The sequence below is a fragment of the Cygnus olor genome, chromosome Z (assembly GCF_009769625.2).
Source record: "Cygnus olor isolate bCygOlo1 chromosome Z, bCygOlo1.pri.v2, whole genome shotgun sequence".
Taxonomy (NCBI): Eukaryota; Metazoa; Chordata; class Aves; order Anseriformes; family Anatidae; genus Cygnus; species Cygnus olor.
The window spans coordinates 75,046,857-75,061,565 of NC_049198.1; the positions used below are offsets into that span (position 1 = coordinate 75,046,857).

At 40.9% G+C, this 14,709-nt stretch overlaps 1 protein-coding gene and 1 long non-coding RNA gene across 2 annotated transcripts in view; one reads left to right on the forward strand and one right to left on the reverse strand.

Moving 5' to 3' along the window:
* HAPLN1 (hyaluronan and proteoglycan link protein 1) overlaps positions 1-2,442 on the reverse strand; it is a 31,685-nt gene extending 29,243 nt beyond the window's left edge. The window contains exon 1 of the mRNA XM_040541774.1: positions 2,316-2,442. Coding sequence (XP_040397708.1) covers positions 2,316-2,415 — 100 coding nt within the window. The 5' untranslated portion in view covers positions 2,416-2,442. The remainder of the gene's footprint in view (positions 1-2,315) is intronic.
* Positions 1,576-14,515, forward strand: LOC121062134. The gene is made up of 3 exons (XR_005815426.1): positions 1,576-1,801; positions 6,295-6,431; positions 14,214-14,515. It is a non-coding gene; the product is annotated as an uncharacterized LOC121062134 (long non-coding RNA).
* Positions 14,516-14,709: the final 194 nt, after the last annotated feature.

Here is a 14,709-nt window from a genome sequence, read left to right on the forward strand (position 1 = left end):
GAAGTTTGGATTCAAACAACAAGCATATGGATGAACAACTAACATCAGGCAACTGGTGATTACACACACAGGGAAGAATTTGAAAAAGTTATTTCACATAGTAGCTGTGAGGAGATATGTTGGTAAATCACTAATGTTCTAAAGCGAACATCAAAGAAGAAAGATAGTTATTTGAAGATAACGATATTAGGAGAAGCATAAGGCTGTTCAGAGGCTGTGAGCAAGCATGTAGAATTGGAAGAATGTCTCTCATGTCAGAATAGGGTCTATAAAACTGCCTTGCAGAGATAAGGTTTGAAACCCAGCTTGTTTAAAAATGAAAGTAACTTTATGAGATGTTACATGCTGTAAAAAAAAATGGAATAGAAGACAGTTTAGCTCATTGCCTCAGGAGATCCCTTTTAGCTCTGTGTACTTGACTACAGAACATTTATCTGCACCTTTTGTCACTCCAAAACACGTAATCCAAGAGAAGTTTAGCTCCAGATCCCTTGGATTTCACCTACTCAATACTATACTCCTTAATATAATATAAAATGCCTTTTGTATGAAGCTATAACATATGTTCCACAGACTTCCCTGATTTGCAGCTCATTTCCAGGTGTAGATCATCTTGTATGTTTATGCAGCACTGGGCAGAGTGAAATCCCTAGCCTGTTGTGATTCCACAATGCAGAGAGGAATGAAAAAATTAACAGTAGAAATATCAAGTTCTGAACAGTTTAATTCTTTTTGATTTGTGGTCTGTGTATTTCAGAGCCTAAATCAGCTGATCAGCAAAGGTTATGGCAGAGCTTTATTTTAAGCATCATGCAGTTTTCCTTGAAGGAATGAGCTCTCAAGGTTCAGAAATGTTGAGTTTTCATGGGTAGGGAGAATGCTCTATCTTGCAACTTTTTTCATCTGTGAACTATTCAGCACTTGCAAATTGCACTGTACACACCCTGAAAGACTACTAATAACAACATGTATGACTTGCAAATTAAACTAAAATAAACTTCTCACTACGAAAGTTTAAGATACACAGATTAAGGAAAATTAATTTTGGTTTGGTTTAATTATTTCCAATAATTTATTCTCCCAACATGATAAGTAAATTTCAGAGATAAGAAACAGCATTATACAAGGAAAGGCACACTATATATTTAGTTGACATGAGTGTCAAATTTGAAATTTACCCTGCCTGGGGAAGGAACATTTACCATCTCACGATGGTGATATTTCTTCATTTTGGTATACACATTCATTTGACCTTCATGCTGTAAGCTTCTTTAGAGGAAAACCAGGTATCTGTTATTCCTTATTTGACCTTGACAGCATGAGTGCCTGTTTCAGTAGGTGCAGCATGCCTTTGACTTCTGTGACTTACCTGGGAACTTCTAAATGCTCGGACTTTCTTAGTATACATCTCTAACTTGGTAAATCATATTTATATACAAATTCAAATAAAATAATTTGCCAGCTGATGAGAGAAAGGAATCAAAATTGGGGGTGGGAGAATTTGTGCTGTGTTTCTCAGTTTTGCAAGATTAATTTTAGTCATCCTCAATAAACATATAAATGAAGGCAGGAATATCCGTTAGTTCTGCCTGTCCTTACTGCATAAATCCTTGTTGTTTTCTTATACAGGATGACCCTCAACGACTGAAGCTGGGACTGAAAAAACAGCTGCATTGTACTGCAGACTCAAATCCTGCTACAGCTATAAGCTCTAGGATTCAAACCAAACAGGATTATGCAGAAGGGCAGTATAATACTCGGTGTGAATTAAAGGTGTGAGAAAGGACGCATCTCTTTCTGGGTAAGACACTTTTTTTTTTTCTTTTCCTGATGTTTAAATTGCCCAGTTATGATCTCAGATGTGCTAAGCCTTTTTAAATAATAAACAGCAGTAATTTTCTGTGATGTGAAGAATTATGTATGGCAGTCTCTTAAAATGAAAAATATTCCACAATAAAGTAGTTATTTCAACCCACTGCAGTTACTTATTACTTTAGGATGCATGCTTTTCTTCTTTATCTTAAAACAGGCTGTCCTTTACTCACTAATCTTTGCAAGGTTGTGACTAATTGCTGTTAAACAGTGCAACTTTCTTGTTATTGTGTTGGGATTTTTTGTTTGATTTTTGTCTTTTTACTTTCCATGTGAGTAATAATAATGAAACAGAACAAGAAAAGTAAAGGTTCTGGTCACAGGTAGCAGTATTTTAAAACATGCAGCAAAATAAAAAAAAAATAAATAAGGATCATTAAGCACGTCATTCTGTCTTCCTGAGCAATCTGAAGATACTGGTATTTTGTCATGTATTTCCTTACCTTGGATGTGAATAATTTTCTCATGCTCCAGGCTTGAGTTGTCAGGGTGAGGTTCAGCCCAGCAGATAGAAATCAGCACCAGAAAGAGGAGACTCATCATCTTTATAGTCAAAAGAATCTTCTTCACTGTAAGGGCAGCACATACAAAGAGGCTTGTGAATTTTTGGAAACATTTACAGTGTTGGACTGCACAACTTATTACAGCAGTGATCTTTTAAAGGATCTGTAACATAGTTAACCCATTCAGCTCAAAAAGTTATAACAGGTAGAGATTTCTTAGTCATGAAGACTGGACCTTTTTAACCAGACTTTGATTAAATGAAACTTGCAATCCATATTTAGCTCTGCTTATGCAGAAATACAACACAAAAGAATAAAAGCACACACATACACACACACACACACACACACACACAGATATCCATAAACTAAACCCCTTGCAGCACCATATGTAAGCTGTACTGGTGTTTCAAAAAATGTTCTAGTGTGCTTTTGCATTTCCAGACCTACTCGAGCTCTGGTCCAGGAGTACAGTTAAAACAACCGAAGCTATTTCTAAGTCTATATCCCAATATGATGCAACCTGCTGGTGGTAGATTTTTAAGGTAAAAACAATCTTCTCACAGGTTTTGGCATTTCAGACAAGACTGCAAATTAACATAGCAGTCAGGGTGATAAGTTTGCTTAAGCTAAGCAAGAAAGATGACAAAACATTTCTGAGGCTGATAGAAAGGTCTATTTTATTTCAGATCCACTTACCACTTTAAAAGATGCCTAAATATACAATGAAATGTTCAAAACCATGCACAAAGTAGGTTAGAGTTGTATATGCTACCACTGCAGCTGCCCTGACTGATTTTTCATTCATTTCTACCTAGAATGCTGACGCACTAACTTAGTGTGCCAGGTAGGGTCTCTGCAGTCAGCAGAGCTGAGCGCTGCAGGGAAAATCTCTGCCAGCCTCTGAGTAGTAATTAGGCAAATGAAGACCTGAAATAGAAAAGGAGGCATAAAAGACAAGAAGTTTTATATGGAGGGCTCAGACTGATGCGTGTTTTATAGCTGTAATCTTAATGACCCTTATTTCTTGAAATAAAAGATAGTTATTTCCCAACTTTGCCTTTCAAGAGACTAGTATTTCTTCCCCAGTCTTCAAGTAGGGACAGCATTATTAATATGCTTTCTCTCTAATGCAGAGAAGTGTAATCTTTTTTGCTGTGCCTCTCTCGGAGCTAGAAGCACATCAGAGTTGCAGGGTACTCTCAGTCAGAGCGGGGGGCTGAGTCCGAGCTTTCCAATCAGCCCCAGTCTCTAAGCAGATGCCAGCACCTACAAGCTTCAAATCTAGATGCAAATATTGGAACCCGGACAGCCTCTGCTACCAACCGAAATGCAGAAATGCTATTGCCTTTTATTCTAACAGCACATGCATGTTACTTGCCTGCCCTTCCATTTCTTCAAGCGAGTTTGGGTGGGAGCTCAGTGCCCATTCAGCATCCCTTACAGTGGAGTGCCTAGGGGTAGGACAAGTGATTGCTGCATGCTGCTTTCCAGGTGGTCCAGCTCAGAAACTCCGGGCTCCCCAGCCACTCCTTCTTTCCTGGAAAGCCTGGCAGCCCGATGACCTCCATTCGAGAGAGCAAGGGCAGATGTGGCTCCCACTGCAGCACACCAGCCTGAGCCTGTGCTGACTGGGGGGGGTCACCGGTGTGAAGCAAAACCACACTGCTCTTCTTCTCACACACCCCACACCGGGCACATTTGCTCTAAAAGGTGGAAATACTTCAGGTCTGGAGCATTTTTGTTCACTTATTTTTGGCTGTTGACTAACAACTGATGATTCTTTTTCATTGGTTGGGAAGAGTTTTGTTGATTTGGAAATAGTCTGGGTAACAAAGGAGCTTTGATTTTGGAGAGCCCATGCAGAGCCTATGGGGGTGTGCCCATCCCAATCTGCAGCCTGGAGCCTAGGCTGGATGCAAAAGCTCCTGGACCCCGCAGGGGCTCTGCAGACCTGCTTGGGGAGCGCCTTATCAGCTCATTAAAGCTTTGCCTCTATCGTCACAAACTTGCTCTTTTCCATGGCACCAGCGAAACAGAACAGCCAAATAGCCAGGGGACTGGTAGTACAACCCTATTTTGGGGGACAGCATCCCCATTTCTCCTAAACTATGTATACGCAGGGATTAGGGCTCCATCGTGGAATAAAGACACACCTCCTGGTTACACAAATGGAGAACTCCACACATGGCCCCCTTCTTTGTTAAGGTCACCTTAATGCAATGGGGAAAAGCCCTCCACTTAGCAGGAGTTTCCCTGAGAATCTGATCTGCAGAAGAACTTTGTTCAGGGTCAGTCTGTTGCACTGAAGGTGCCATATACAGCTTTTTGAGATATTTCTGTTTCCTTCGAATAGAGACAAATATTACTCTGTGCTCAAAAGTTTCCATGACAGCATCACAGAAGGAGGATGAGAGACATATAAATGCTGGACTCCGGATATCTGCTCTTTCCTTAGCTGTGTGGATGCAGCTGAACAATTTCATGGGTCAGAGGCCATGGATATGGTACAAAATCAACCTCTGAGGTACAGATTGACACGGATTTGGGGTGAAATACCCCAAATGGTGGTACCTTAGCTTTGTGAATAGACAAAGTTTACAGTGTCTGGGCTTCTGGTTTTCCATAATAGCCAAAGACAGAAAGGGCAGCCTGATGTGTTCACGGGATGTGGAGGGGCAGGCACACGCAGTTACTGTGTGTGTGTGTGTGTCTGTGCTTCCTTTCATTCTGGTGAAGCTCATCTGTGCTGCTCAGGTGCATCTCTCTCTGAAGTGCCTCAGACTGCACAAAACCAGCAAGAACTTCAAGACTACCTCAGGGGGAGCAAATGCTTGGCCCACCTTTTGTAAAATTTACCTATTGCATATTTCCCAAAATCACTGAACGCTTTATGCTTGAGGTCGATCAACGCAGAGCAAACTTTTAGCTAGGCAGAAGCATCCCGTCTGTTCCAGCCTCCGTTAAAGGTGAGCAGCCCATTCACTGCCACCTATGGTGTCTGAAGACGGGAACACCCAGACCTCGTGCCACATTTCTCCTGGCACTCCCCGCGATGGGAGACGCGGCACACGGCCAAGGCAATGCAAAGCAACTTTGCCAGGCCAGGAATCTGAGCCCCAGTGTTTTGTAGGTTATCCAAAAAGCAATTAGCCGAAGAAATTCACATCCTCAGCTCTAGCCAAAGTAACAGCAGTCAGGCTCCTTTTCTGCAACAGCCTTGAAGACCTCAGGGGAAAAATGATAGGTGTGGAAGTTTCCGCATTAAAATTAATAAAGTCTTGGCTGGAAGACAGTGAGTTTTCAGTAAAAAGTGGTAATGATTAGTCATATTCAAGAAAATTGCACTGGTTTCAATTACTGCATCTTTCTGCATCAATCTGTTGTCTCCTTAGACAGGGACAGAAGGAGGCTGAATAGCAGTTTACAAAGGGGGAGCACAAGGCTTAGGGCAGTGGTCAAGATGACTGTGCATTCAGCTTCTAATTTCTCTAAACCTGTCCATTCTTAGATACAATTTGAAACTCTCATACTAACCATCATTTTGTTATGCTTATGGAACCATAATTCATCTACCACAGGCAAATCTAAAAGGTGATAAAGCACCAATGTTTGCATTTTAATGTAATATGCTGAAAATCAGCAGAGTGCCTTCAAGTAATAAAACTGTGTAAGTAAGAAGCATTTCACCGAAGAACGGAAGAGTGAAAAATGCAAATAAAGGCACATATCAATCTCTGTTTTTAATACAAAAACATATTTCCTATTTACTACTACAACTACTTTTTAGCTGCAGAACATGAGAGCATCCGCAATGTTTGGCCAAAGGTCCACATTGCTCAATATGCTCTCCCTGACAGTAGTTAAAGGCCATGGGAATACCTCTGTTTACGGGAGTTAATTTTTATCTTTTATTAAGACATGATGACGTCCTATATCAAGTGCTTGTGCCCCTGAGATGAAAGACCTGTGGAAACCTGAATTCACAATGGCTCAAGAGCATATGGTAATACGACCATCACCTCCTCCGATTCAGCTGCAGACATGGTCACTCTGGTAAGATGGATGCTTGAATAAGATTTGACTTAACTCGTGCAAAGAACTGGCTGCTTTTTGGGAAATGCCCCAAAATGCTGCTTTGGATCATGCAGGACTGCAACTGCCTCACTGCTATCCCCAAGAACCACAGAGAAGGGTACTACAGCAAGATACAATGCCATCTACTCAAATGCATAGCTCTACGGTTCAAAGAAGGTATAGGAAGAGAGGCAGATGACATGAGATACCTTGCAGAACAAGGTGCACAAGGACAAGAACCAGTGCACAAGGACAGAGAAAACACCTAACTCCTAGGACAGACGCAGGAGCCTCCTTCATTAAGGGCTCTGTCTTTCTATGGATTTCTTAGTATTTTATACAGTGAAAACCAGCAAGCAAATGCAGCATTCAATGGCATCTAAAACAGGTAACAGAATTAGTAAAAGCAGTCTAAATAATTTAGTGTTGAAATAACCCCAAAATCAATGGACTATTCACAACTGTGCACAAACCTATTGTATGATATAAGCCACTACAGGCTCCCTCTCGTTGCAGATCTGATCCATCTGAGAACTGGTGCTAAGCGCTATAAAAGAACTTGTTAGTAAAATAAAATATATGTATTTTCAGGGAGAGGGTGTCAGCTACAAATAAGGAAAATCTCTCACTCTTAGACTCCACTGGTAGATAACAGAACAGGATGAAGACCAACCTAGACAGTACTCATACAGTCTCCTCAATAGCCTTTCCTAAAATTGGGAAGATGGAGTAGTACCTCAGTCTAGCTGAGTGTCAAATGACTGGCCAAAGTCTGCTGAAGCTCATACCTTCTACATGCATGTAGACACCTAGGTTTAGGCAACTGGGCCGAGCCATAAGAATGGGATGCAGCTGTGGATTATGTTTGTCTGTATGTAAAATTTCACTTAGGAGTCCAAACAACTAATATTGTTAATTAACAACTAATATAGTCAGTGTATATCTAGCCAATGACATCAGCGGAAGGCAGATGGGTGTTTTGTTGACCTAGGATGCCTTTGGTGTATTCACTTTTGTCTTTGAACAATTTCTTCCACCCACAGTACAGCTTCTGGAGAAGTGGGAATTGTGGACCTGAATTTGCAAGCTGAAGCAGAGGGCACGCCTTGCATGGCCTCTCTGGCTGAGTGGCCTGACAAGAGGCTGATTTGCAAGCAAGGTACAGGCACAATGCATTCAGTCTAGGATGCAGCACTCAGGACTTAAAGGGGACTCAGAGACAGAGGTTCCTAAAGTGCAGCTCTGTCTCAGCATCTCCTTACAGGAGGGGGCTGAGAGTGCCTCTCACGATTAGCATTTCTTCTGGCTAGATCTAGACAGCTTTCCACTCAGCGTGGCAAACAAGACTTAAGAAAGCCAGTACTCATCTCCCCATGACTGAGCAGTGTCAGCTTTCTGACTCACCTTGGTAGCTCCAACACACTTCTTTTAGATCGCCTGATACCATGTGGGCATCTGAAGTAGGCAATAGCAACATCAGCCTCTCTCTTGAAAGGCACCTAGCCTTTTATAAGTACTCACAATCTCCTTCAAAGAACTTCCATTCTCCAAAGGCAATGGTAAAATACTCAGTCCCAGCTACAGACTAAGACCTCAGTTAGAAAAGTCAAATTAAAATCCACTTCTAGCCTTGATATGCCCTTACACTTTTGTCTAGATTTCAGTTTTCACTTAAATTACTGAGAAGAAAGGTTCTTCTCGGACAAAAAGTCCCCCAGGCTGACGGAACTAAGGCAAGACATGTTCAGCAGATCACTCTCCAGGTTAAACTGTTCACACAAAGGAAGTTTCACTGATGCCATGGCAAAAGGAAATGAAATTAACGGAATAACAATGATAACATTTATACGCTCTATTATCATGACTTAGAGCAAGCTTTCCATGACCTCCTCCCATGCTACTTCATTAGTTAAGGCAATTTAGAAATTTGTGAGACTGTCTAAGTCTTGGGGCCATCTAAAGTGACAGACGGTCAATGTCTGGATAACAGGTTGTCATAGCAGTTCCCTAACCATAGGCAGAACACTTCAGTGGAAAAGCAGCATGACCGTTCAAAGACATCTGGAATCCCCTAAAGTCTATTAATTCCCTGGGAAGAATGCTGATAAATTGCTTGCAAGGAGAAAGAAAATATCTTTGCAGTCTTTGAAGTGTCTGCCTTGTATTAGAAATGAAATATATTCCAGATACACAGGGTAACAATGGTAACAATACTTTGGACATTATTCAGGGTATAGCCAAGGTCATGTGGTGACTAGAAGTTAGAAAATTCAGTACTCTAGGCTTAATTCAAGCACAGATAAGGCCAATATACTGCAGTGAAGGTCTATCATTGATGGAATTCTGGTTGTTCACTGCTTTAAGTAGGTTTCTTTCTTATTCTTTACAATGGGGTATATAAAAATGCCCTGAGTTCAGGAATCTGGATGTTTTTACTTAAAGTAAAGGTGATGGTATGTTCTTTGATAACATAGTGCAATGTCACAGAAAGGTGACTGCTTTTTGCTTTGTAAAGTGAATTCACTTGTTTGCAGCCCCTTTCTTTAGAGAAGGTTGCTACTGCAATCTCCACATACCAGTCGTTCTCAAAGAATGTATGCAATCCAGCTGAACAGCTGGCTCTCCAGCTAGATTGTGCTTGTATTCTGACATTTTTTTGGTCAAAATACCTCTTTCGGCCTTAAGTAAGCATGCAGGTTGCTGAAGGTCAGTAAGAGAACTTGATCTCTCCCTCTTACTTTTCTTGACCCTTGGTCATATTTACAAAGCTAGCTTTTCATCAGTCCCTCACTGCTTCCACGGGTATCTTCCTATTACCTACACCTCTTCTTCAAGGCGTTTCTTTTGTTGCAGGTGTACTTCCTGGTAGCCTGAATAACTTGTGCAAGGCCATTCAATTTGGGAAGTTCTGACAGAGTTTTTTCAGCATCTCTATTTTGGCTTATACTTTTTGCTTTGGAAATACAATGAAAATTATTGGAATGGTAAAGCCAGAAAACAGTCCATATAATGACAGTACCTTGAAATATATACAAGTCAGTGAGATCCCATTTGTTTTACCTGAGGGAGGTACATCTCTATTCTAACGGTCCCATGTTTAATTTGATGAAGTTCTCATTCATCTTCCCCAGGTAAGCTGACTGTCCCAGCAATATAAAAATGAAAATTAAAAAAATTAACAGTGCCTTTGCATCCTTGCAGGATCCTGCTATGTGAGAAAACAGATGCACTGCAGACTTAATTACCAGTGCCAGCCTGCTGTAAGGAATTAATATCAGGGCACCATTTTTGGTGTGGATCCTGGTGCAAAGCATAAAATGAGACCTTTTTTCCAGCCAACCAAGATGGCTTGGTCCTGACCTCCCTCTTCCCTGTGGCCCAAGAACTGCTCGGTCTACATTCTCAAGGTCATTGCAAATGACTTTAACAAGCCATTCAGTTTCCTAAGGAAATAGTGACAGCGATACAATGCCCTGCACATTTTTTAAAATTGTTGTTAGATGTTCGTAGAGCAAGTCCCCACAAAATCACTGCTTCTCAGAAGATAAACAATTTAATTTTACAACAGCACTGTCTCCATCAAACATCTGCTTCTTACTGCAAGGATACGTATGTGTCTCCCTTGGAAACAAAGACTTAGCTGTGGGTGCAGCCAGATCAAACCCATATGGGGATCAGTTGTAAAAGCACAATTCTTTCAACAATTTTTAATTGAATTAATCAGTGATCAATGGCAAAATATACTTTCTACCGAGATCAGTTATTCTGCGGAGGAGGAAGGTCTAGAGGTTAGGGCACGAGTTCAGACTCTGGGCGGACACGAGTTCAGCTCTGCCCTCTCCAGCCCCTCTGGGGGGTCCTGGGGGGCACAGAGGTGGCAGGGGGAGTTAGTTATCCTTTATCTGAGCCCCCTCTGTGACACCGCCTGACAGTATTTCATTGCTCAGAGGGCATTGTGGAAGTCAATATATCAGCTTTTAGAGGGAGCTCACACCCCACTGCATTGACACACTCAGAACAGAAGGACTTCTTCATGGCCGATTATAGGCACTACACACATTAAAAGCACCACGTGACAGCTTTCCACATGTATACAAACATATGAACATGCAAGTGTCTGCCTGTACCAAGCTTCCCCCTGCTTTTCTTAAACATCTTCACAACCTAATGTCTTAAGCCTTAGAAACACCTGTAAAGCCTGAATCACACATTTAGTTAATTTCTCATTAGTTAAATTCTGTTGCAAACTAATAATTAACATTTCTAAGATCGTGAGTGTTTGTAAGACAATATCTAAATAAAGGCAACACTTGCAAACTTTATTGCTCAACAGTGTTGCCCTGGTATTATGCGTACACTTTTGTTTTGTTTTGGCTTACAAAACAACCAACAATAATGGGAATACCACAAGCTCATAGTATGATCTGAAAGCTGCTCTTTATTTTGAATCAAAAAAATGAATATCCCTTTCTATTTTACAGCAGAGACTTTCACAAATATCCTTTGTCAGTCAGATGTGAGAAAGATGCCTGAAATTAGTGTACATTCAAAGCTCCATACTCTGTATATCTACCAACTGCAGATATTGGCAAATAGTGATTAAGTTCTGCTCTTCAAACTAAGTAAGTTAACAGCAACACCAAAAAAAAATAAATAAATTACTGGAGTGAAGAGGAAAAGATAATCATTGAAAACTGAAGTTGTGAACTGATATCCCTGAAGAAATAGATATGGGAAGCTGGGATGGTTCTCTGTGGTGAGCAAGCCAATGGAGAACAGCTCTGCCACAGGTAGATCACACCAAGCTATTTCTGTGTGAGAACTTGATATCCCTGCCCTACCTGGGTACCAGGAAAACATTAAAACATTGGCTACGGCTCAACATGGGAAATCAATATTTAGGATACACAATTAAGAGTTTAGTATAAGAAGGTAAGGACTTTAAAAAATAAAAATAAAATAATAATTTAAAAAAAAAAAGAATTTTTGCTGCAAGGCATCACCTAATGAGTTCAAAGAGCATTCTCAGGATTGGAGTTGTTTACATGGAGTATTTTAATTAATGAACTGGCAGAACAAGTGGATACCCGCCAGTTTAATTTGTGGATGACACTATGTCAGGTGGCCTCTCCAAGGGCTGCGACTGACACTTAAAGTTTTGGCAATGGAGCAGCCAGAGAGCACCGCAGGGCTGGAGCGAGCGCTCTGCATCACCATCGCCCTGGCAATCTCCTGTCCAGCTCCAAAGCACTGACAACGCCTTCAGACACACTGCCCACACTGCCAGCCCTCTGTGATCAAGATGTAGTCAATTAAAATGGGACACAGGCAGGCAAGGGTTTATTGGGGCGATTGGAGGAAAGGAAAATCTTATAAAGGAGACTAAAAGAGCTTGTCTTTGTTGGCCTGGCAAAACACAGCTGAGCAAAGATATAATTGCTGTCTATAAATATATCACAGGGTAAATGCCAGAGAAGAAAAAGAACATTATTTCAGCTAAAATTTAGGAACAGAACAAGCAGGGCCATAAATAAGTTTAAACTGGAAATTAAATAATTTTAAACTATAAAGAACTGTCACAGTCTTCCTAAAGATATTTTAGGGGGGAGGCAGGAAGCACAGTTAGTTTAAAGGTGGAACTGGCTTGCTCAATGAAAAACTGCCTGGGATGATGGGGAACTTGGGCAGAAGAGGACTGGGTTATGGCACAGGGCATTCCCTTCATTCTTGTAGTCCTGTTTTTTGTCAAAGGCCTCAATTGAAGTATGTTAATAATCCTACTTAAAGCAGAATTTTTTCCTTTCCTTTTATGGCAGGTCCAAACTCTTCTATCGCTATTAAAGACATGATCTAATATACTCAGGGAAGGCTTCCTATCACTCTAAATTCAACTGCAAGCAAGCTCTCAGTAATTCTCGGCACTGGCAGCAAAGCACCCTTCCCACCCTTGGTCCTTCTTATGAAAGATTTCCCCAAACAGCTTTTAATGGTCAGGCTTGGTATCTGGCTCCAGTTATTTCCCAAGTAGACTCTGTGCCTTACATACCGATGCTGTTGTCCCTGACATGGATCATTAAATATCTGCAGAGGAAATGGAGACAGATGTGGCTGGCACTTTTGCAGTGCTCAGTCACATGGAAGGCTTGGCTGTGTCTGCTGTGATGATTATGTGCAAAATGCGAAGATGACAGTTCTGTTCCAGAAGTGTGGTGGTGGGGGCAGTGCAGCCTGTCCACAATGCATTTTAGTTGTGATGATTTTGAGAGCTACAATGATGTAAAAATAAAGGAGAATGCCAGATCCATTTCCACGCAGGGCCACTCAGTAAAATGACACAGGATATTAAGCTGAGAAAATAAAGAGAACTTCCAATACCTACTTGTAAATCAAGGACATAATTGGGAAAAACAAACAACCAAAAGACAAACAACCAAAGAGGAGCTCCTCCAAACAAACTATCCTCATTTAACATTTTCATGAGGAACTACTATAATGGTTCAAGTAAATTTCAGAAAGTGTAAAATATAGCATTAACTGAATAATTTGCAATTGTTTGATGGAATCATAATGCAGAACATAACCTGGTAAATAAAACTCTCTTAAGTTGTGTAAGCAAAACAGCTTGCAGAGCATGCAGTTTTGCGTATCTATTACAAGAACAAAAGTACATCATATTTTAGTTTCAGATATATTCAGATGCAGAAAGATGTGACTGAAGAACCTATCCAGGAAACACCTACTGCCTGCAGTACAAAATTAAGTAACCCTATAAGAATATACTAAGAATGTGTGGAAAACTACAGACAGCACAGAATTGAATTTAGTTTGCACAGAGATAGAAATTGAGAGAAAAAAAAGCCTAAGGATGTGTTTTAATTCGTTGGAGTATAACATATAACAGAAAAGATCTTGAAAAATTAATGCCATTGTTAATTGAACCCTTTTGACATTTATTTTCTATGCCAGCAATATATGCTGGCTTTTGGTCAGTTCTTCAGATAAATTAAACCTGTGTAGGTTTCAGGAAAGGAGAAAAATAGTAAAGACCCAGTAACAGGTTTTCTAGACAATCTCTGAACAGGAAAACTCAGTTAACAAAGCAAGTGTATTGATTTGGATTATGCAAGACAAAGCAATACCCTTGCTTAGTCAATAATAAGAATACCTGCAATACCAGTAGGCTGAAAATGAATGAGGTTTCAAAGATACATAAGTAGGATATCCAGTTTAAATAAATGGCAAACAGATAGGACTCATACATTTTGCAAATGCCACTCAACCAAGTTAATTATAAGGATCAGCATTGCTACAGTCATCCAGAACAAATGCAAGGCTTTCATTTGTGCTTTAATGTCCTCAAGGTTATGCAGGCTATTTCAACTTCACAGCCGTAATTTCCAGTTCTCAAATAGCACTTACAGGGGCTTTGAACGCCCTCCAGCCACTGTTACCCAATCCACATCCTCACCCTCAAGCTTAAGAGGCGGGTTTGTCACACCGTGGGGGTTGGAGGGAAGCCCAGGAACAGTGATATGCTACAGATAGGGATCTCTTACTGAGATCTCATACATGTGCAACTTAAGATGTTGGAACAGTGAGCCAGAGAAGGAGTACATTATTCCTACTTTTTATTATTATTATTATTATTTTAATACATATTATTTCCCTAAGCAATTGCTGCAGGTGAATTATGGACACTGGGCAAGGCTAACTTTTGCCTCAACACAATACAGCCCTCCTCATGCACTTTTTGTTTTTCAGTTACCAAAGCTCCACTGATATTTTCACACCAGGTAACTTTCCCAGAGAATACAGAGAAAGATTGCTTGTTAGGACAACAGGAAGATTTCTACAATAAGTTCTACTCACTGCAGATGCAGGTGCTGAAATGGCAGCCTGGGGTGAAGAACTGAAGAGCAATGGAAACCACGCATTACCAGCTCAAAGAGCTTCTCTGCAGTGTTCTCTGAGTGAAGACTCCCTGCCCCGAAGTGCTGCTAGAGGGAAGAGACACTGGTGTGCTAATGATGGGCTATTTTCATTACCCTCCTTGCCCCACAGGGAAGAAGAGGAAGCAGGAGGACCTACATAGCTCTGCCCTGGAAAGTCAGTGCTCATTTCTTCTCTGATGGTCCAGTCTGTACTATGGAATACTTGTAAGGTTTTGGCACACCACAAGTAACACCATCTGTCTTAAGCATTTATCAGACCAGGTGAGACCTGTGCCAAGTGTCAGCAAGGTCTACTATTTCCTTCT